The sequence below is a fragment of the Chelonus insularis genome, unplaced genomic scaffold, assembly GCF_013357705.1.
Source record: "Chelonus insularis isolate UGA/USDA-ARS -01 unplaced genomic scaffold, ASM1335770v1 contig_43_pilon, whole genome shotgun sequence".
Taxonomy (NCBI): Eukaryota; Metazoa; Arthropoda; class Insecta; order Hymenoptera; family Braconidae; genus Chelonus; species Chelonus insularis.
In genome coordinates, this window is record NW_023276581.1 from 91,672 (window position 1) to 113,562 (window position 21,891).

General features: G+C 34.0%; 3 protein-coding genes across 3 annotated transcripts; all 3 read left to right on the forward strand.

Moving 5' to 3' along the window:
* Positions 1–348: 348 nt before the first annotated feature.
* On the forward strand, positions 349–1,967 carry LOC118069812 (uncharacterized). Its single transcript, XM_035088143.1, has 2 exons — positions 349–474; positions 837–1,967. Exons 1-2 carry the CDS (start codon positions 349–351, stop codon positions 1,965–1,967), a joined length of 1,257 nt encoding a protein of 418 aa, XP_034944034.1.
* A 2,895-nt stretch (positions 1,968–4,862) lies between these two features.
* Positions 4,863–5,908, forward strand: LOC118069813 (protein ALP1-like). The gene is made up of 2 exons (XM_035088144.1): positions 4,863–4,905; positions 5,007–5,908. Exons 1-2 carry the CDS (start codon positions 4,863–4,865, stop codon positions 5,906–5,908), a joined length of 945 nt encoding a protein of 314 aa, XP_034944035.1.
* A 10,399-nt stretch (positions 5,909–16,307) lies between these two features.
* Positions 16,308–16,652, forward strand: LOC118069814 (putative uncharacterized protein DDB_G0288037). The gene has a single exon (XM_035088146.1). It carries the CDS (start codon positions 16,308–16,310, stop codon positions 16,650–16,652), a length of 345 nt encoding a protein of 114 aa, XP_034944037.1.
* The last annotated feature ends 5,239 nt before the right edge of the window (positions 16,653–21,891 follow it).

Genomic DNA, 21,891 nt, shown 5'->3' on the forward strand with positions numbered 1-21,891 from the left:
ACTTAAGAAATCAACAGCTCGGTCATATGCTGCCACAGCTCAAGCTCAATTTACAGCTCCTGCATCTCAAGCTCCATTAAATCGAGCTTAACGTCGTGGCTTTAGTGCAAAGCCAGCAGCTCAGCACAGCTTGGCCAACAAGCTCAGACGCTGGATGGCAGGGTACAGAGGTCCAACAGATCCGGGCCACGTCTCTGATTTTTGTGGCAGCACAGATCACTTCATCGCCAGCTGTCCAGACTACAGGAAGCTCTCTCCACCCAACAGGCTCAAGCTCACAATGCAGTATCGGCTTTGCAGCAATTGCCTTGGCAGACACGATGTGTAAAGCGTTGTCGTCATTGTGGTATGAAGCATCATACCACAATACATCAAGGCGAGGCCACTCAAATGAGCTTGGCTCCAGCTCCTGCAGCTCCAACCCGCTCAAGCTCATCCGATTCAGCTCCAGCTCAACAACCTCCAACCACATGGGTTGATAAGCTCCAATTAAACTTGACAGTCATGCTCAGGAATTAATTTTTATTTCTTTTGTTGTTAGCTTAAAGTTTCTCTCCCTTGTTAGCTCAACAGCTCCGCTCACCGCTAAGCTCTCCACTAGCTCTTGATTCATGCTCCAGCTCAGCTCAACTCAACACGCAGCTCTCCACCAGCTCCTGATTTATGCTCTAGTTCAGCTCCTGCTCCAGAATAATCTCTAAGCTCGACCTTTGGTCTTCCGATAAGCTTTTCAGTAGCTCTATCTCGCTCTACTAGTTCCTGTGATCCTCCAGCTCAACGTGGAACAGGATCGCGATCTTTCTGAACTACTATCCAAGTTTTGGCTTTAAGAAAAGACAGCTCAAGCTCATTCTTCTAAGCTCACTCCAAATGAAGAACACTGTGAAGCTCATTTCATCAAAACTCACTTAAGGGATGCAACCGGAAGATATGTTGTGAGACTTCCAATAGTTCCATCACCACCAACTCTTGGAGAATCCAAAACCCTAGCTCTCAAATGTCTTCGATCGATGCTCAAGCGACTCTCAAATGACTCTAAGCTCAATCAGCTCTACACGCAATTCATGAACGAATATCAAGCTCTAGGACATATGAGGCGTGGTCCAGAAGTTCAATCAAGCTCAAGAGAAAGTCCAGGTATTGTATCTGGTGATCGCTCGTATGAGATGACCTTGGCACATGATACTTCGGTATCAGGAGAGTTAAGGGTCCCGGTAGAGGGGTCATCGGTGCAAGCCAATGGTCTGCCTCATTTTTTTTCGCCGCACCATGGAGTTCTACGTGAGCGGAGTCTTACTACAAAGTTGAGAGTCGTCTTCAATAGATCAGCTCAGACAAGCTCTAGTATCTCGCTCAATAATGTTCTTCATACTGGTGCCCAGCTCCAAGTCGACATCTTTGACGTCTTGTCATGGATTAGACGGCACAAAATTATCTTTAGCTCTGATATAACGACGATGTTTCGACAGATAAACGTTTATTCAGCAGATTGGGATCTTCAGAGGATTCTTTGGCTCGATGAACAGAACAATTTAGATCCATATCAGCTCACCACGGTTACCTATGGTACCGGGCCAGCTGTACGAGTTCTACTCCAACTAATAGAAGATGAAGGCATGAAATATCATCGTGCAATAGCTCCTATGACGGAAGGTCGCTATGTTAACGACGTTTTCGGTGGCTCAGATACTCTGCAAGAAGCTCAGCTCATAGCTCAAGATCTAATAAAGCTCTGCATGGCGGGGAGCTTCCCTCTTGCAAAGTGGTCAAGCAATGGCCCTGCTCTTCTACAAGCTCTAGCTATACAAAGTCTCTCAACTGCTCCTGTTCAAGCTCTAGATGATACAGGACTAAAAGTGCTTGGACTATCTTGGAGTCCTGCATCTGATCAATTCATTTTCTCACCGGAAAGCTCAACGCTCAAGAAACTAACGAAACGCTCAGTGCTCTCCGGAGTAGCTCTTTGATCCGCTCGGATTCTTAGCTTCAGTAATAGTTCGAGCAAAAATGCTTATTAAAGAGCTCTGGTTAAACAAATCAGGATGGGATGATGGTTTTCCTGCTCAGCTCTCTCAACGGTGGACGCACCTACGAGATGAGTTACCATATCTCGCTCATGTTTACATCCCTAGATGGCTCATCATGATCTCCAGCTCATACATAGAAATACATGGCTTCTCAGATGCATCGCAGTTAGTCATGGCTACATACATTTATATTAAAGTTCAAAACTCAATCCAACCGCTAAATGGCTTTACGTCCCTGGAAAATGAAATACAAACCAACTAACTGGCTTCAAGCTCTGGTGGAAAAGATCTGAGTGGCTTAAGTGCTCATTTGGCCAGCTTTACAGTTCAAACCTTTAGCTCTCGCTCACAAAGAAGAAAGATCAGGCGTCTTATTGCACGCAGCTAAAGCTCCATCTGAAGAAGATCATCCATTGTGGTCCCTTCTATCAAGATACTCATCGCTTTACAAGCTCTCACGCATCACTGCTCTTTGTCTACGCTTCATCGCCTTCCTCAGAGGAAAAACCACCAGCTCAGCTCATCCGGGTAAAGATCATACAACGACTTCACTTTCCATTTGAATTGAAAGCTCTGCGAGATGGGCTTCAATTGCTATCATCGCACTTTGTCTCTATGCTCGCAGCTTTCGCTAATCAAAAAAAGTATACTTCGAGTTGGTGGTCGCCTAACGAACTCTAAGCTCGAAGGAGATGAAATCCATCCGATTATACTCCTAGGAAAATCCTACTGTTCACAGCTTGTTATTGATCAAGCTCATAGACAAACGCTCCATGGAGAAACTCAAGTTACTCTCATTCATGTTCGAGAAAAATTTTAGATCCTAGGAGGAAGAGCTCCTATTCGCTCATTCATCCTGAGACGCGTGATCTGTGCTCGATATCGAGCTCGACGTGCGCAAAGCCCCTATCCTAGCTCTTGTTCCAGCGCACGGCGAATCCTAGCTCTTCTTCTCTAACCCAGCCAACGACAGTTGCTCTATCATTGAGCTAGGTCTACCGACACCGGCTACAACGTGGTTGCAGCCATGAACGCTCAAGCGACGCCTAAGTACACGTGCTCGATTATCGCTCGTTCCTATTTTGCAATTCTTAATCGTTTCAAGCTCGTGATAAATTTTATTCAGTTTCAATAAAGTTCAGTTAAGCTCGGAAACTGTTAAAAAATAATTGTTAACGTAATAAATAATTTATTTTTATAATAAAACTGATAATAAGCTCAAGAAAAGTGTCTATTGAGTGTGTGCACATCTCCTGACCACATCCTACGGCGTAGCTCGATCGCTATCGATCTTTTAGCTCTGAAAAAATGAACTCAATTAATAATTTTTGGTTTTCAAACTACAGAGACAATGACTACTTAGCATGACTTGGGACTATTTTATTGGATATTTCATCATTCTAAGCCATTCTCACAAAGAATTTTTCGATCAGATTATTGTTAGATATTAAAAAGAGTTGAATCCGTGATATTTGATTTCCAAATCAGCATTTTTGAATGATATACATTGTTAAACTAGTCTAGGATAGTAAAATATATAACAAATTGGTCCCGAGTTATTGCAAATAGTCATGGGTAACAATGATTCTCACGTAGAGTAAGGGCCAATAAGTACTTAGCATATCTTAGAACTATTTTCTTGCATATTCTATTATTCTAGGCCATTCTAACAAGGGATTCTGAAATCAGGTTGTTAAAAGTGATTACAAAAAGTTAGTTCTGTGATATTTTATCACTCGAATTGGCATTTTGAGATGATATAAATCAGTCTGCTGTACAAAACCATTGTTAAACTAGCCTAAGATAGTAAAATATATGACAAATTAGTTCCAAATTATTGCAAATAGTCATCAGTAACAAGTATTATTAAGTAGATCGAGGACTAATGACTAGTTAGCATAACTTGTAACTAATTAACTATGGGCGTTTTCCATTTAAAGAAAACCTTTCTGTGTTTGACACTGTGTCGACTAATTTTATAAATGGAACATCTACTTTTATTGTGTTTCGATAGAGGGCAGTTTATAAAAGTTACTAGGAGAAAAAAATAGACTTTCAATCTTTGTTGTATTTTCTATAGTTTAGTTTCCACCGGAGGCGAGTTGAAATAAAAGTTGAGTGTTGGTTATAAAAAATAATTTGGATTGGAATTATGAAAATAGTTATAAATATAGAAAATAGTATCGGAGTATTATCACCTTAAATTTCTCTACACCGAATATAAATTATTTATTTCAATTTTTTTATGTGAAAGATAATTATAAATGATTGAAAAAATAGTGTAAAGGGCTATATATGAAGTTTTGTGAAAAAAAACGCAGTGATAAAATTATAATAATTTTTTCATTCGTTTTAATTATTACAAATTTATTTAAAAAAAAGAAAGACGGGTGTATAACCCTAGAAAAACGTCTCACCTTTTGATTGAGACCTAAATCGTTAAAAAGTACTCATTTTTCACAGGGTAAGCTGTAGAGAACAATTTTTCCTTTTTTGGAGTCAAAATTCAAGTCCAGCCAAACCTTAAACTATAGATAAATTATTTCTTTTATTACAAAAAATGAGACTATGAAAATATTACGAATTTATCATTTCAGATGCTAAAACGTGTGGCTATATTGCATTTGGCTTCGACAATCAATGATGATAACAGCTCATCTTCTGAAAGTAGAAGTGTGGAGAGTAGTAATAGTGATTCTTCAATCGAAGGCTTGATATGGGAGGAGGAGAATGACGAGTATGATCGATTATATTTTCCTTTAATCATTCACTTAACATCTAAACGCCGAATTCAAAGGATCCAAGATTATTTAAACGTTGTCAATACATGGAATCATGACGAGTTCAGGAAAAATTGACGAGTATCTCGGCGAACTGCGTACAATTTAATACGTAAAACATTTTTTTACGTCTACTCTATCACATTATTTCAATAAAATGGATTGAATTTATTTATTTTGATTGTTAATTATTTTTCAGGTGATTTTAAGGGATCTCCATTTTATCCGCGTAATGTTTTAGGAAAGATACCAATATCAGCAGATATTAGTGTTATCATTTTTTTGTGGTTCATCGGCAATACTGAGCCGTTGAGAACATTTTCAGAACGCTTCGACGTTTCTATCTCTTCTGTCTTCAGGATTATACGAAGAGTTGCCGATTTTCTTCTTTACAAATCACCTGATATAATAAAATGGCCACAAAATGGTCAAATTCCAAACATCACAAATAAATTTCAATTAATAGCAGGGATGCCGAATGTAATAGGTGCAATCGATTGCACACATGTGAAAATAGTAACACCCAAAGTAAATAGTCGTGATTTTTATAATCGTAAAAAATACCATTCCATTAATTTACAAGGAGTAGTTGATCCTGAAATGAGATTTATCAACGTTTATTGTGGTGAACCTGGATCTCTACATGATGCTCGAGTCCTCAGAAGATCACCGTTATATCATGCAGCTAATAATAATCAGAATTTACTTTTTCCAATGAATACTCACATTATTGGTGATTCTGTTTATCCCATCTTTCCATGGCTTGTTAAACCATACAAAGATAATGGACTATTGATTCCAAATGAAAGGCACTTCAATCGATTGATATCAACGACAAGAGTTGTAGTTGAGAGAGCATTTGGATGTTTAAAAGGTCGATTTCGTCGAATAAAATTCTTCACCGAATATACAGATTTACCATTTGTTGTAAAAGTCGTTATGAGTGCTTGTGTTCTCCATAATTACTGTATTAATGAAAATGATACTCCAGTGGATACCGATGAAGATGATGATTCAGATTTTGAAGATCCATTGGATGAGAATATTGATGGTATTGATCACAGAGAACGATTACTCAAGCTTTTGTTAAATGAAACGTAACAGTAATTAATTATTCAGTGTTCCAGAAAATAGAATAGTTCCACTTTGATATTTTTTATATAATTGTATATACGTAAAAATTTTGTATGCTTAATAATTCATAATTAATAAATATTCATAAAAAGGAAAACAAAATTATTCAAAAAGTATTTAAAAAGTTTATTCAAAAAGTTTTTTTAGGTTCATTAGAAATTTTGTTCCAAACACCTTTTCAAAGCCATTCATAATAAATTACCTCAAAAATAATGTACTTTAAATGATCAGTGATGATCTAAAGATAGTTATCGACGGAAAAAACTTCATATTTTTTAAATATAGAATGATTAAATATTTATAAGTTCTCTTGAGAAGAACAATTCCCATTACTTTTTTACATTGATTTTTTCTTTTAACAGATTAATATGTTTAATTTTAATCATTATTGCCATGATAATCAATTCGGATGTATTAATCATTATTTAAAGGAAAAAAAATCAATTATTAATTATAAACTATGCAAAATGAAATTATAATGAAGAACTATATATTATAATAATGGTAATTAATGTAACATGTAAGTAATAAATATATGTAATATTAATCGCAACAATAATTTACATTTATTCATCGCAATATTCTTCGAATACTTGGAAAATGACGATGAAGTCAAATTCGTTGTTGAGAACTCAAAAAAGGTTTTTTTTTTTTCATAAAAATAGAATACGTTATCTCTGTATGAAAAATTCTAGTCAGAATCTGACTCTGAAGTATTGTTGTTCGGTTGATTTTCTTTATTATTGAGTAGTTTTGTTAGCAAATTGCACTTACTTTTCTCTATTTCAATTATTGCTTTTTGGCTTTGCTCTTTTAACTCTAACTTCTTATATTCGATCATCTTTTTTGCCTTCAGTTCCTTTTCGCGAATTAATAACTGTCGCTCTTTCAAATGATTCGATTTTTTTATACTACTGAGTAGTTCTTCATCACGTTCCATTCTTCTTTTCTGTTCGTGATTCAAAAAATCCAACACACGATCTATTTCTGTGGTTTTCTTCAGTTTTTTCGGATTTCTGATTACTATTTCTGAAGATGGATCATATTTTTTCACACAATCATTTTTATGTTTTTTTTTAGAATTTTTTCATGAAGTTTTATTACTCACTGGTGATATACTTTCTTTCATTTTCAATGTTGTACTAGCACTTGATGATGGATTACTCATACTAGATGATGATCTACTGCATGTTGATGAAACACCTGGATTTGTTGGCATAGTTGAACTAGTTGATAGTTCACTTGGACTTGGTAAGAAGAAGGATCATGTAAACGAAGAATTGACTCTTGTGCTGTACCCAAAAATAGATTCCATTTCATCGAAGTATTCAAACCTCTTCCTGATTGATTATTATAGTCAATACACTCTTTATATTTTGCATATAATGCATTAAATTTCCAGCGAACTTGCTCATGAGATACATTGAATTCCATTTCATTCATTTCTTTAGAAATTGCAGACCATAGTTTCTCCTTTTTCTTTGGATTTTTAATTAAATGAGCATTACTTTCATATAAACACATAAGAGTTAAAACGGCTGGTTTCGTCCATTCTGCTCTTGTTTTCTTATTATTATCTTTTGTTGAATCGTTCAGGCCATTGTTTGACTCGTTATTATGTAGCCATTCTTCGTCTAAATATTCTTCTTCAATAGAAGCGATTTCTTTACCTACAATAAAAATTTTAATCAATTTCAAATAAAATATAGAATTTTTAATCACTCGCATTAAATAAACCGATGTTTATTTACATACAAACATAACCTCTTTTTAAAAAAAATAAGAATTTCGAGATCATACATACATTGACATTTACATAGCATTGCATTGTGTAAATAATAAAAAATACTACCTTAATTTCATAAAGAAAAGCTTTTATATCTGATAATTTTCTCAATTTACCTGTATTATTCATTATTTTTTTTTAAAAGTCAATCATTAATTTGCTGGTCGTTGTGAAAAAGTAGTGTTGCCAATGAAAGTATTAAAGTTACCAAGCTCTAGTTGGCATTAGGTTTTTGCTATAGTATGGTCTACACTGTGTTGCACTGTGTCGACTTTTTTTTCTGAATGGAAAACGCTCTATGTAATTCATCATTCTGAGCCATTCTTACAAGGGATTCTGTCATCTGGTCAATGGAAGTAATTGGAAAAGTGAGTTCTGTAATATTTCGTCTTCAAATTGGCATTTTCAAATGATTTACAGCAATCGTACGTACGAATTTACTGTTGAGCTCGTCTGAGATGATAAAATATATGAAAAATTGGCCCCAAGTTATTGCAAATAGTCATGAGTAAAACTTATTATCAGTAGATTAAAGACCAATGACTACTCATCATAACTTCGGACTATTTTATTGGATATTTCATCATTCGAGGACATTTTCACGAGGAATTTTTACATCAGATTTTTATTGGATATTAAACAAGTTACTTCTGTGATATTCTATTTCCAAATGAGCCTTCTTGAATGTATACATTGTTAAGCTAGTGCACGATAGTAGAATATACGACTAATAAGTCCCAAGTTATTGCAAATAGTCATTGGGAACACTTATTCTCATGAAGATTAAGGGCCAATGAGTACTTAGCATATCTTAGAACTATTTTCTAGCATTATTCTAGGCCATTCTAACAAGGGATTCTGAGATCAGGTTGTTGAAAGTGATTAGAAAAAGTTAGTTCTGTAATATTTTATCACTTAAATTAGCATTTTTAAATGATATTCATTAATCTGATGTACAGATCTATTGTTTGCTGTACAGGATGGTAGAATGTATGACAAATCAGTCTCAAATTATTGCAAATAGTCATCAGTAACAAGTATTATTGAGTAGACCGAGGACTAATGACTAGTTAGCATAACTTGTGACTGATTACCGATGTAATTTACTATTCCGAGCCATTCTTACAAAGGATCCTGTCATCGGGTCAATGGAAGTAATTGAAAAAAGTTAGTTCTGTGATATTTTATCACTCAAATTGGCATTTTGAGATGATATGAATCAGTCTAATGTTCAAATGCAATGTTAAGCTGGTCTGAGATGATAAAATATAGGACCAATTAGACCCAAGTGATTGCAGAAAGTTATTGTTAACACGTATTATTAGGTATATTAAGGACTAATGACTAGTTTGCAAAACTTGTGTACTATGTAATTTATTATTCTGAGCCATTTTTACAATGGATTCTGACATCAGGTTTTTGTATTTTATTAGAAAAAGATAGTTCTGTGATATTTTATCACTCAAATTGGCATTTTGAGATAATATAAATCAGTCTGATGTACGAATCCATTGTTGAGCTGGTCTGAGATGATGAAATACATGACGAATTGGTCCCAAGTTATTCCAAATAGATATTAGTAACTGTTGAGAATTGATTAATTGTTAGTTTGAATTTGCCAGCTGACAGGAACTTCAGCGGCCATCTTGGGACTGGGTCGATAACCAATCAATACCAAATAATCAAATATCAGTGCTCTGCAGTGGCCTGGGTGCGACCCGAAAGGTCCACACGACCAACTTCCCAGTGGAAAAAATGAAAAAACAATTCGAATATAACCTGTTTCCATTTTTGATAACAAATGGAATTGTTATAAACGAAATGAGTCTGTTTTTATTCATTGGACACAGTTCGTTACTTTATTTCAATAAAAGAAAAAATCATGCGTTAAAAGTACACATATATATAGAATGGATCCCTATTTTTATTGTTTATAACAACTTAAAACTTATTATTTAAATATTACTATTTTCAGTAATCACTTGTTAGTAACAATGTTCAATTGTTATAAACACAATTTCATATTATTGACTATTATAGCGTCTTTAATGCTGTTTTCTCAATCTTTTTTTTTGATGAAATATTATCACCATATTTTCATACAAGTATTCTAATTATTCAATATTCATATTTTTTTTATGATTTCATAATTTTGTCTAAAAAATGGTACAATTTATAAATTAAGAAATTCAGATTATTTTCCATTTTTGCTAGTTTTTTGGTTCTGCAAAAAAAATGGCTCGACCGATTTTGCTGAAAATCTAAACAGTTCTAAGTTACGTAATTACGCGTCGAATGCAGTTGGTCCCACGTCGATATCATTTTTTGTTCTGTTTGAGATAATCGAGGCGAAAAATAATTCCGAACGCACGTACGCACATACGAACATACGCACATACGCACGAAGGTACATACGTACATACACACACAGACGTCCACGTAAAAACTATCGTATCCAACTCTGGGGACCTTAAAACGTGGAGATATGTCAAAATTAGCGATTCGCAAAACCGGACCCATTACTATAACTTCCCACTAGGAAGTTAAAAATTTCGTTCTGTGATATTTTACATCTAAATTCGGATTTTTGAATAATATACTTTGTTAAGCTAGACCAGGATAGTAAAATATATAACAAATTAGACTTAAGATATCGCAGAAAGTTATTAGTAACATTTAATATTGAGTAGATCATTGACTAATGACTATTACAATAACTTGGCACTATTTTATTTCATATTTCATAATTTGAAAACATTTTGACGTGGAGATTTGACATCAGTTTTTTGATTGAAATACTTGTATGGATATATGATGACAATATTTCACCGAAAAAATAAAATTTTAAAATAATATCACCAATGAAAGAATTTTAAACTCGTGTCAGGATTGAGAAAACAGCATTAAAGACGCTATAATAGTCAATAATAATTGTCAATAATATGGAATTGTGTTACTAACAAGTGATTATTGATCATAGTAATATTTAAATAGTAAGTTTTAAATTGTTATAAACAATAAAAATAGGGACCCTTTCTATGTATATGAGTACTTTTAACGCCTAATTTCTTCGTTTACTAAAAAAATGTCACCAACCGTATGCCATAAATAAAAACATACTTTTTTTGCGTATAACAATGAAATTCGTTGTAAATAATGAAAAAAAGGATCTATGAGGTACATTCGAATTCTTCTAACGCACATTTTTTTCTTTTACTGAAATAAATTAACTAACTATATCAAATGAATAAAAACAGACTCATTTCATTTATAACAATTCCATTTGTTATAAAAAATGTAAACGCGTTCTATTCAAATTGTTTTTTGATTTTTTCCACTGGGAAGTTGGTCGTGTGGACCTTTCGGATCGCGCCCAGACCACTGCAGAGCACTGATGTTTAAATAATATGTTATTATTGAATAATATGATTTGTTAAGCTAGACCAGGATAGTAAAATATATAATAAATTAGACCTAAGATATTGCAGAAAGTTATTAGTAACACGTAGTATTGACTAGATCAATGACTAATGACTATTACCATATCTTGGCACTATTTTATTAGATATTTCATCATTCGAAGACATTTTCACGCAGAATTTTGACATCAGATTTTTATTGGAAATTGAAGAAAGTTAGTTTTGTGATATTTTATTTCCAATCAGCATTTCGAGTTTATATAAAGTAGTCTGATGTACAGATCTATTGTTAAGCTGGTCTGAGATGATAAATTATGTGACAAATTGGCCACACGTTATTTTAAATAGTTATCAGTAACACCCATTATTGGGTAGAATAAGGACTAGTGACTATTTAGCATTAAGCTAGTCTAGGTTAGTAAAATATTGAAATGTCTCCTGGCGAAGAGGTTTATTTCCGCGCCGGGGGGAAAGAGATTGTGGATGGTTGAAGGGGGAGAGATCTGAGGGAGAGAATATGGATAGAGTACTCATATAGTGAATAATGGGATTCCTGGATGATGTGGAGATTGGAAAGGATCTCTCGGGAAAAGCGCTAGTTAATTTAGGGAATGGGGAATGCACTAGGAAGCGCGGAAAAGGTTGTATGAGCTCTCTCTCTCTGTCTGTCTTTGCCCCGTTTAATCTATCTCGTTCACTTTTGAGAAGTCCTCGCCAGGTTCGAGAGCTTATTGAGAATATATGTGCAAATTTTCAGTTTGATTAAAATGATTTTATAAATGATACTATTTTTCGATTATTTGAAAAGAAGATCACAGATTACAGAATTATTATTTCTTATAAATTCAATAGTCAACTTCCGGTCATCACGAAGGTTTAAAAATTAGCACACCTGTATGTAACGATGTTGAAACTATATTAGCATTGCAAAAAGTTGCAATAGTTGATAGAATTATCACTTTTTTTTACCTAATTTTCCATACTTGAAATATTTAAAAAATTTTTAAAGATTTTTTATACTTGAGTCAAAAAGCATTTTCGACTCAAAACCAAGAATGTCCATAGCTGCTGACTATTTATATAGAATAATACCAGTAGTAAAATTTTGTATGTTTACAGTAGGATTCAATGGGCCCGTTTCTATCTTTTGCATTTCCATTAAAGGAGCATGCGATCTCACTAGCACTTATATTTTGTAGTGTATTCCGCAGGTGTATAAAAAAATAGTGAGTGTAAGTGAAACGAAAGGAACTGCCGTTCTCTCTGCACTCACACTTCTTTATGCACCGTGCATGTGCAGAAGAATGTAATGAGTGCGAGTGAAAAGAAGAAATATGTCGTTCTCTCTCAGCGGCAGTAACGTAAGAAATAAAAAGTCCTCCAATTCCTTTTTTTTATCTATCTCACGTGGATTAAAATGAAAATTCAAGTAAGAGAACATACTGAATCGTAAATCTTATGCTAAATCAAATGAGAGACAGAAAAAAAAAATTTAATTCGATTAAATATAAAAAAAATTAATTTGAAATTTTCAAATTAATATTAATTAATGAAAAGATCATAAACAAAAAAAAACCTTTGAAAATATTGTCAGAAAAATAAAGGAGCTCTCTGATGTGTTTTTTTTTTAAGAAAAAATTTTTTAAATATGAAATAATTTTTTAAAAAATTCTACGTTTCACGGTCCTTTTAATGGCATATAAATAATAAACGGTAAGAGATACGTAAATAATACGTAAAAAATGTAAGAATACATTTTTGTAAAGAATTTAATTTTCTACAACTTTTACTTGAAACTTTTCTTCATATTTTCAGCCGTTCTCAAGATATTAGGGAAAAAGTAATTTTTGCACTCTTTCGCATTTTTTTTGCAAGAGTTCCCTTGCATTTGGGATCCTAATTTTTTGCAGTAATATTCCTACGTCCCTTACGCACATTTTTGCGTTGGTTTTACTCTTTTACCGCGAAATGGTTATTTCAGCCATTCATTCATTAGACTAGTATTCCTTAGCCGTCAGTTAAAACCTGCAAATACACATGCAAAAGGGGCAAGAAGATGTTATCCCTTGGAAAGTGTCTTTCATGATAGGCAATATGAACGATCTGTTTAATACACCTGTACGCCGGATTCTACCAATCCGCGACCTCAAGCGGACCTGCTTTTCGCATGAATTACAGAGTATATAACCTAACAGTCTAATTGAGATTATAACAATAAATATGAATAATTTAAGTAGATTATAATAAACGTACAATCTCCGGAATTCTAGCCGGGCACGAGAGGAACAAGAAAGTAACAGTTGCTAGAAGGGCCAAGTGATATCGATAGTAATTATATTCGTATATTGCAAATAATTATGGCGCAGCTCGCCCTATGCCCTCACAGAAGGTACAAAAATGATGTACGAGCTCACCGTGGTGATATCAAACGAGGAATCCTGGGATACCGCAGCGATTTCTGACGTCGGCTGCTGTTGCCCTTGGACGACCTTCAACTGCCTTTTTCCAGTTCTCTGCGGCTGCACAAATGACCATCTCTTAAACACCAATTAGGAAGCTTATCGGGTGATTTCTAAAGTAAATAAACCTTATTCTGATACCAAGTAGCATAATTCTCTTTATCTACTTTACGTTTTAACAAGAGTGTTCGAAAAGAATTGTCTACAACAATACCCTCCTCATTATCAATGTCAGAGATGAGATCAGAAGGTTTCCCCTGAGCATTTCTTGGAGAAGTCGTTTGAGAAGAGTTCTTCGAGGAATTATCTGATGGTATTGCTTTGGAAGAGTCTTGTGAACAGGAAGTGGAGTTCTTATTCTTGGCCTCTGACCTTGTAGTGATCTGAGCAACTATACCATTTCTCGCCCTTGCTATTTGAAGGGGGAGTGTAATAGAGGTTAGATTGGAGGAATATTCAGGCATGTCTTCATACGCCCTAGGAGGATTGAGAGGGTCTGGATGAAGATTTCCCTCGAAAACACGAGACAAAGCATCTGGCGCCTTATTGCGAGTGCCACGACAATGAACAAACTTAAGATCGAAAGCTGATAGCAAGACTGCCTATCGGGACAGACGACCTTTGAGATTTGACGCGGTGGTCAAGTGTATCAATGCAGAATGATCGGTATACACTGTTACGGGACTGCCCTCAATAAAATGGCGCAGTTTAGTAACCGCCCATATGACAGCCAAACACTCCTTGTCAAAGGTATGGTAATTACGTTCTGCCTTTGCTAATTGTCTCGAGATACAGCAGTTTAGATATTCTTTATCCTCTTTCTCATCGTATTGGACTACAATCGCGCCTATTCCCACATCACTTGCATCAGTGTAGAGGCGAAATGGCAATGAAGAATCTGCCGGGTATAAAGTGGGGGCATTAGCCAAAGCCTCCTTAGTTTTGAGAAACGCCCCTTGCGCCTCTTTCGTTCAGTACCATTTAGCTTTAGGACTAGTTAATTTATGAAGCGGAGCCATAGTAGTACCAATGTCCTTGAGATGACGATGATACCAGTTCACAAAGCCAATAAACCTACGCAATTGCGTTTTGTCTTTGGGAACTGGATAATCCAAGATGGGTGAAATGAGTTCTTTACTCACATGGATACCACCATTATCTACCACAAAACCTAAATATTCTATCCTGTTACAGTAAAGTTTACATTTCTCGCGATTTAATTTGAAACCAAGTTCAGTTAGAACAGTCAACAATGTTTCTAGAAGAATATCGTGATCTTCTTTTTTTTCACTGACACCAACCCAATCGTCGAGGTAGACAAAGATGTGCTGTTCGATCGACTGATGCGGATGAGTGAGACACACTCTATCCCTAATCTTTTCTCGCGTGATGTCAGCGAGGCGACAGTAAGTAGAGGGGGCACCAGTCAGCCCGAAAGGCATTCTGACCCACTCGAACTGCCCTCTTCCTTCAACGTGGAAAGCTGTGTACTTCCTATCATCAGGCTTGATCTCGATGTGATGAAAGGCGTTTGAAATATCAACAGTGGATATGAAATTAGGACGACCAATTTTTTGTAGGATTCTCAGCATATTAAGTAACGGATAACCAGACTTGAAAGTTCGAGCGTTTAAGCTGCGATAATCTATGCATAATCGCCAAGATCCTTTTTTTTTAGCTACTAAAAGTGGTTCACTAGACCAAATACTGTCAGTCCTGGTAATATAACCGAGTTCTATAAGCTGATCAACAAGCTCGTGAAGAGCCTTGATTTTTACTTCAGACAATTTCCTATGTTTTTGACGGAATGGGTTCACACCAGGAATTATATTATCTTATGACAAACCAAGGGACAGAATCCCGTGGCTGTACGACTATTCCATTCTAGTAATTGGTATGCATTTGTTTCCTTATCTCTTATTGAAATACGAAGAACATCTGGATTACGAGATTTTTTAGTGACTTTAATTGTGACTTTAGCCTCAGGTCGTGGATTCTGGTGTTCTTGAGTACTACGAGAAACGAAAAGATTTTTACTAGGATCGAACAATAATGTAACTTCTCGTTCAACGAATTTGAAGGGAATATACCCTGGCATAGTCCACTGCATCTTCTCGTAGTCCATTTTGATTTTGGCCATTTTACAAAAGTCCACGCCCAAAATCATTCTTCAGATAGACATCCGACGACGCCAAAGAAAATGAAAGAGAATTTACTTGGACTGGCGAGGCAGTGTCTTTCAACATCTGTTTTAACTCCCCAAATGGGTCATGAAATTCATCTAAATTTTTTCCACAATTTGATGTTGAATTTTGTTGCAGAGTCAGGATAAGAATCCTCTTCAATTTATTGATGATTTGGATCGATATTTACGCTTCAAGAATATAAAGAGTAATAAAAATCAAATATTAGTAATTGATAGTGTGCTTGAGGGTAGGCACAAAGCCTGGTTTGATGTGGTACGCGATAGTATAAGATCGTTTGATGAATTTAAGCGTTATTATAAAGATGAATTTTATTCAGTCCCGGTACAAGTCGAACATAAAAATAGATGGTTATCACGTAAATACAATAAGTCGACTGATGGCTCACTACAGTCATATTTCTATGATCAGTTGAAAGAAGCAAAGTATCCTAATTCTTTGTCCTCGGTTTATGAAATAAACTACTCAATTTTGTTGCAATATCCGCCGAGTATACGTATGGCGTTGTCATCAGTCAATTTGTCTGATACCAGTGCCGTAGCGCAAACATTAATGCAGCTGGATAGCACGTATCAGTATGATAGAGAAAAAGAAGTCAGTAAAAAATTGAAACTATATAATAACAATAACAATGTACAAAATCAAAGTCAGCTAAATTATCAACCTAATTCGTTTAATCACCATAATGTGAGTCATAATAATATTAATGCAATTCAAGTTGGAAATAATACCCGAGATAGATTTAGGCACAGAAATAAAAAAAATTATAGACCGTGGAATGAGCAATCATGTCATGGTCATCAGTACATTCAATCGCATCCTAATCCAGTCATTTACCATTGAATCCCAGTCCCCAATGGTGAATATCTTACAGCCAATCGAGTTGATTATCAATCGCAGTGGTCCCTTCAAGATACGCGGTTTCCTCATCCCGCTTATCCAGCTACTCAAAATGTCAACCAGGCGATCGTTAGTTCAGCTACTTGTAATTCCGCTAATAATGGTTCGCAATCTTTAACCTAAATATGGACGTGATAAAAACTGGTCCATTACCACGTCCTAGTGGCTTCGATTTTATTCAGGACCTAAGAGATGATATTGTTAGTTGTCCGGATGGACAAAGTCAAATTAATCGAAAGAAAAAATTGCTGAGAGTAAAGGTGAAAGTTAATGATAGAGAAAGTTGGGCGTTGGTTGATACGGGAAGTGAGGTCACGGCAATTTCTGAGGATTTCTATAATCAGTTAGCTCTTGATGATAGCTTATCAGTGCTACCTGTTTATAACGTAAGGGTGTCCATGGCACCTAGTAAGAAGGTCGTAACAGTTAGTCGTCAAATCTCAACTGAACTCGTGGTGGGTGATCGAGTCTTATCACACATCTTGCTTGTAGTTCCTAACCTGACTTTTGACATAATTATTGGAGATGATTTCTTTAGTCACAATAAGGTGGACATAAGTTATAGTACAAAAAGGATTATAATGGGTGGAGAAATGTTGCCAAATGATCAAGTGTCGTTCGTTCAGCAGGATGATGGGTCGGTGAGGGCTCGCGCCGGTGATCAGGTTGCTGATCTTAATCAAATCATTCTGAAGAAGCAGTCTTGTCAAGATAATTTAAACAAGAGTTCTGGTAAAAATTATAACTTCAATTTGAATAGGGGGATTAACCCTGAATTATATGTAGGTAATAATACTGATTTGTTAGTTAATAACAATATTAAACTAATATGTAATAATAATCTTGATTTAAGATGTGATAATTATATTGATTTAAAATGTAACTAGACAGGACAGGTTGCACGCTCTACGAGCGCGCTGTTGTGATATCAATGAAATTGACGTTTTATTGTAAAATATATTTTTTTTTCCAACGTGTTTAAGTTAAAATTAAATGCTTCTTTGCAATTATAAACATTTCTAACTTTATATTGCAATTATTATCGTCATCATCGTAATATGTATATGATAAATCTGACAGTGACATAAGGATAGTAATATTTTAAATGAATTATAAAATTACATTAAATACTCAAAAACATCGATTCATCGGACTAATGTCCGTCCGAATAATTTAAAAATAACAATATCATACTGAGGTATGCATAAATTTGAAATATGGCAAGATATCGTTATGAATTATAATATAGTATATGCAAACAATCGATAAAAAAAATGCATTAATAGAAATATCGATAAAATATTCGAGTATCTATTTGTATATATTTGACATTAATTTTTGAATTACTTATGTCATAGAATAGAACTTTCATAATCAAGTTCGTTAAGTTAATATTAATATACTGTAGATTCTAACATAGATTTGTAATTATTCGCTTAACAACCATTCTGAATGCCTACTAATTGATCAACTCATTATTTATTATGCCCATGGATTGGTCCACCCACTAAACACGATTGAAATTGCTTATTTTCTAGGAATATTAATAGGTAATATAGTCTAAAACAGGGTATGTAGAAATAGATTATAATGATTGATGGAAGAAAAATTTCCTTAGTTTACGTTATTGAAACATTTATGAAATATTATTTAAAATGTCAAAAAACGATAAATTATAAAAATAATTCTTTGTAAACGTAATTTTTAACAATTCTGTTTGTTTTTTGGTCATTCATGTACACTTGTAAAGTTTCCCAAGATCGAACTCTTGAAAATGCTACATATAATTGTCCATGATTAAAAACGTCTTTTGTTAAGTCTATTTCAATCATATCAAATGTTTGTCCTTGAGCCTTGTTTATGGTCATAGCAAAGGCTATTGTAAGTGGAAATTGTCTTCTTTTAAATGTAAAAGGATATGTGTTTTCACAATACAATGTTATTCTGTTGATAAATACTACTTCTCCTGATTTATCACCATTCAATATTTTACATTGTAAAAGATTATGTCCAAGTTTCAAAACCATTAATCTTGTGCCGTTACATAAACCTTCACTAATGTTGAGATTTCTGAGCAACATAACTACACAATATTTTCTCAGAATAAGTTCATAAGGTGGAAAATTGGGTGGATTTAATGTATTTAGATATTCTGGTAATATAGCATCGTCAATATTGCCATTATCACAATTTTCAGTACTATCTACACTTGTATACGTTTTTTCAGTACAATTATCTAATAATTTTACAGCTTCGGTATTAATTTTTTCTACATCCACATTTCTAGCTGCAAGTATAGCACATATTGATAATTTAGTATAACATTTATCTGTGATTATTTTTTTACACATGTTTTCAATTATTTTATCATATTTGAATATTCTACATTCAACTGGAAGATCTAAATTATCATGAGAATCATTCAAAATACCTTCACCAATATTTATTAGAAATTTAGTAAATGCAATTTCTGAAGGTAACGTTCGCATATTTTGGGTTAACGTAAATTGATGAAATTGTCGCCAAAGATAACTATGTTTAATGGATAAATTCACTAATTCACTTCTCGTTGAATTTTTTTTTACAGGTAGTAGTTGTCGAAAGTCTCCTCCTAAAATGAATATTTTTCCACCAAATGGTAGATGGTTATTCATCATGTCACGCAAAGTTCGATCTATTACTTCTAAAGCATATTTTGGCGACATTGGTGCTTCGTCCCATATAAAGACATCAATACTTTTTAAATAATTACCTTGTTTGGAATCATTTTTAATGTTAGATGATGAGTCAGAAAAAAGAGGGACAGGTAAACCAAAAGTTTTATGAACAGTTTTCCCATTTGGGAGTAATGTTGCAGCAATCCCTGTAAATGCCATAGTACAAACTTTTTTATTTTTAGATTTAAACAAATACCATAAGGTTGTATAGATGAATGTTTTCCCAGATCCACCAGGTCCATCTATATAAATACAATTTGATATACTATTATTGTTGTTGGTATCGATAATACTTAATATGTAATCAACGATTTCTTTTTGTTTTTGATTCAATTTTTGATATTGTTGAATTCCATGTTCATCGTCTTGTTCTCTACTTTCGTTATCATTTATATCTTCTGAATCTGTAATTTGTTCCATAGATGGAAAATTTGATATGTGGGATCCTTCGTTACAAAGAATAGAATTTACATGCAGATATGCTTTTTTTTGTCCTAAAATTGATTCAAAACGTATTGTAAAATCTTCTGACATTGATCCCTTGAATTGTTTCCAAAGTTCTTCAGGATGCAATGGATAACAATGTAATAATATACGCACAAATAAATATCTCAATTGACATGGCATCATCCAAATTTCTGCTTCATGAAGTGAATTTTTCCACTCATTATCGTCTTCGATCAAACCTAATGCAAGGCAAGTGTTTAAATATGTATCGTATGTATGACCATTAACTGTTCTTAAATCTTCATAACTTTTCGGTCCTTTCACTTTGGTTAATAACAATCTGAGATAAAATAATTCAACATTTGATGGCCTGATTGGATACATTCGACCAATAACTTTGAATTGTTCTTGACGTTTAACCCATTGATGAATTTCATTCTCTTTTTTAAATACGTAATGATTTGGGATATCGGTATAAATATATTGTCGAGCATTTTCATCGCGTGTATTTAATGCAAAAAAATCGATCAACATGGTTACTTTGTCTAGGACATTTCTTATTTGTGTTTCATCACAATTATCGTCTATTATCAAATTTTGTTCATTAGGTAAATGTATAGGTAATCGCATAATACTGTGACTTTTTTCTTGTAATGGTTTTGATAAAATTCTCCATACAGCTTCTACTGGTCCAACATAGCGAGTTTCAATATGATTATTGATTTCATCATATGTTATAGTGTTATCGTCATTAGTATTTGAGACATTCCCATTTATTGTTATTAAAGCTTGATCATGTCCTTTATATACATATTTATATAAATATTTTACAGATTTTATAGACGAAACAATTTCTACATTTATATGAGCATTAAATCGTTTCGAAAGTATTTTATTATATGGTACAACATGTTGATTTGTAAAAGTGCCTCCTTGTGACCGAATATAAGTGATACCTGAATCTCTGCGACGATAATAAGGATAACAATTTTCGTCCATAGTAGTGTCTTCTCGAAATTCTTTAGGGTAATGTTTGGAACATTTTCCATTTACAATACACCAACTTCCACATGGTCCATGAAGCATATTTTTCGTAATGATATCATATAGTATTGGATCATCAGTCTGATTTGGTATTTCAGCGCAAATGAATTAATCAATCATTTGTGGAGTTGTTATTTTACATCTATCTCTTAATGTCACCAACATATGCATATGAGGTAATCCACGTTTTTGAAATTCAATAACGTATACGTAAGCTAACACTTCACCAAAGTGATGTTCTTTTACTATCATATCAATTCATGCATTTTTTTTAATATTAAACACACGCGTTACAATATCAGGCCTATCTGCAGCAGTTTGTTTTGGAAATAAATTTTCTTTAATTTCAAGCCAATTAGGATTGCATGTCATAGTAATGAATATATCTGGTTTGCCAAATCTACGTACTATTGCCATTGAGTCTTGATAGTGTTGTAACATGTTTCGAGGGGATCCACAAAATGATGGAGGAAGAATTACCATTTTTCCGATTTTATTATCGTTATTCATATTGCTACCATTGTTCGTTTTTTTTCTTAAATAATCTATTAGTCCTTGATAGCATTCAGCACGTAATTTCTTTTGATTGTATCTACAATAGTTCAATCGATCTTTTTCAATTTTTACATAACTATCAACAACCCATTGTTGAAACAATCTACGACCCATTAGAAAAGCATTAAATTCATCACGAATTGCTATTCTGTATTTGTGATAATCGTTTCGTGTCACTTTTTTATTTGGTTTATGAGCATTAGGTATATCCTTATGCCATCCTTGAGTACCGAATGGATAAAACAGAGGATAGATCCAAGGTTCTACGCTAGGTTCCATTGAACTAACATATTGTAAACATTTCGTATTTTTATTAATTATTGAAACATATGATTCAGGAATTTCGCCATCAACTGTTGTTGAAAACACTGCAGCGACTTCGTTTTCTCGTTGAAAATTAAACCGTCGTTTATCAATCC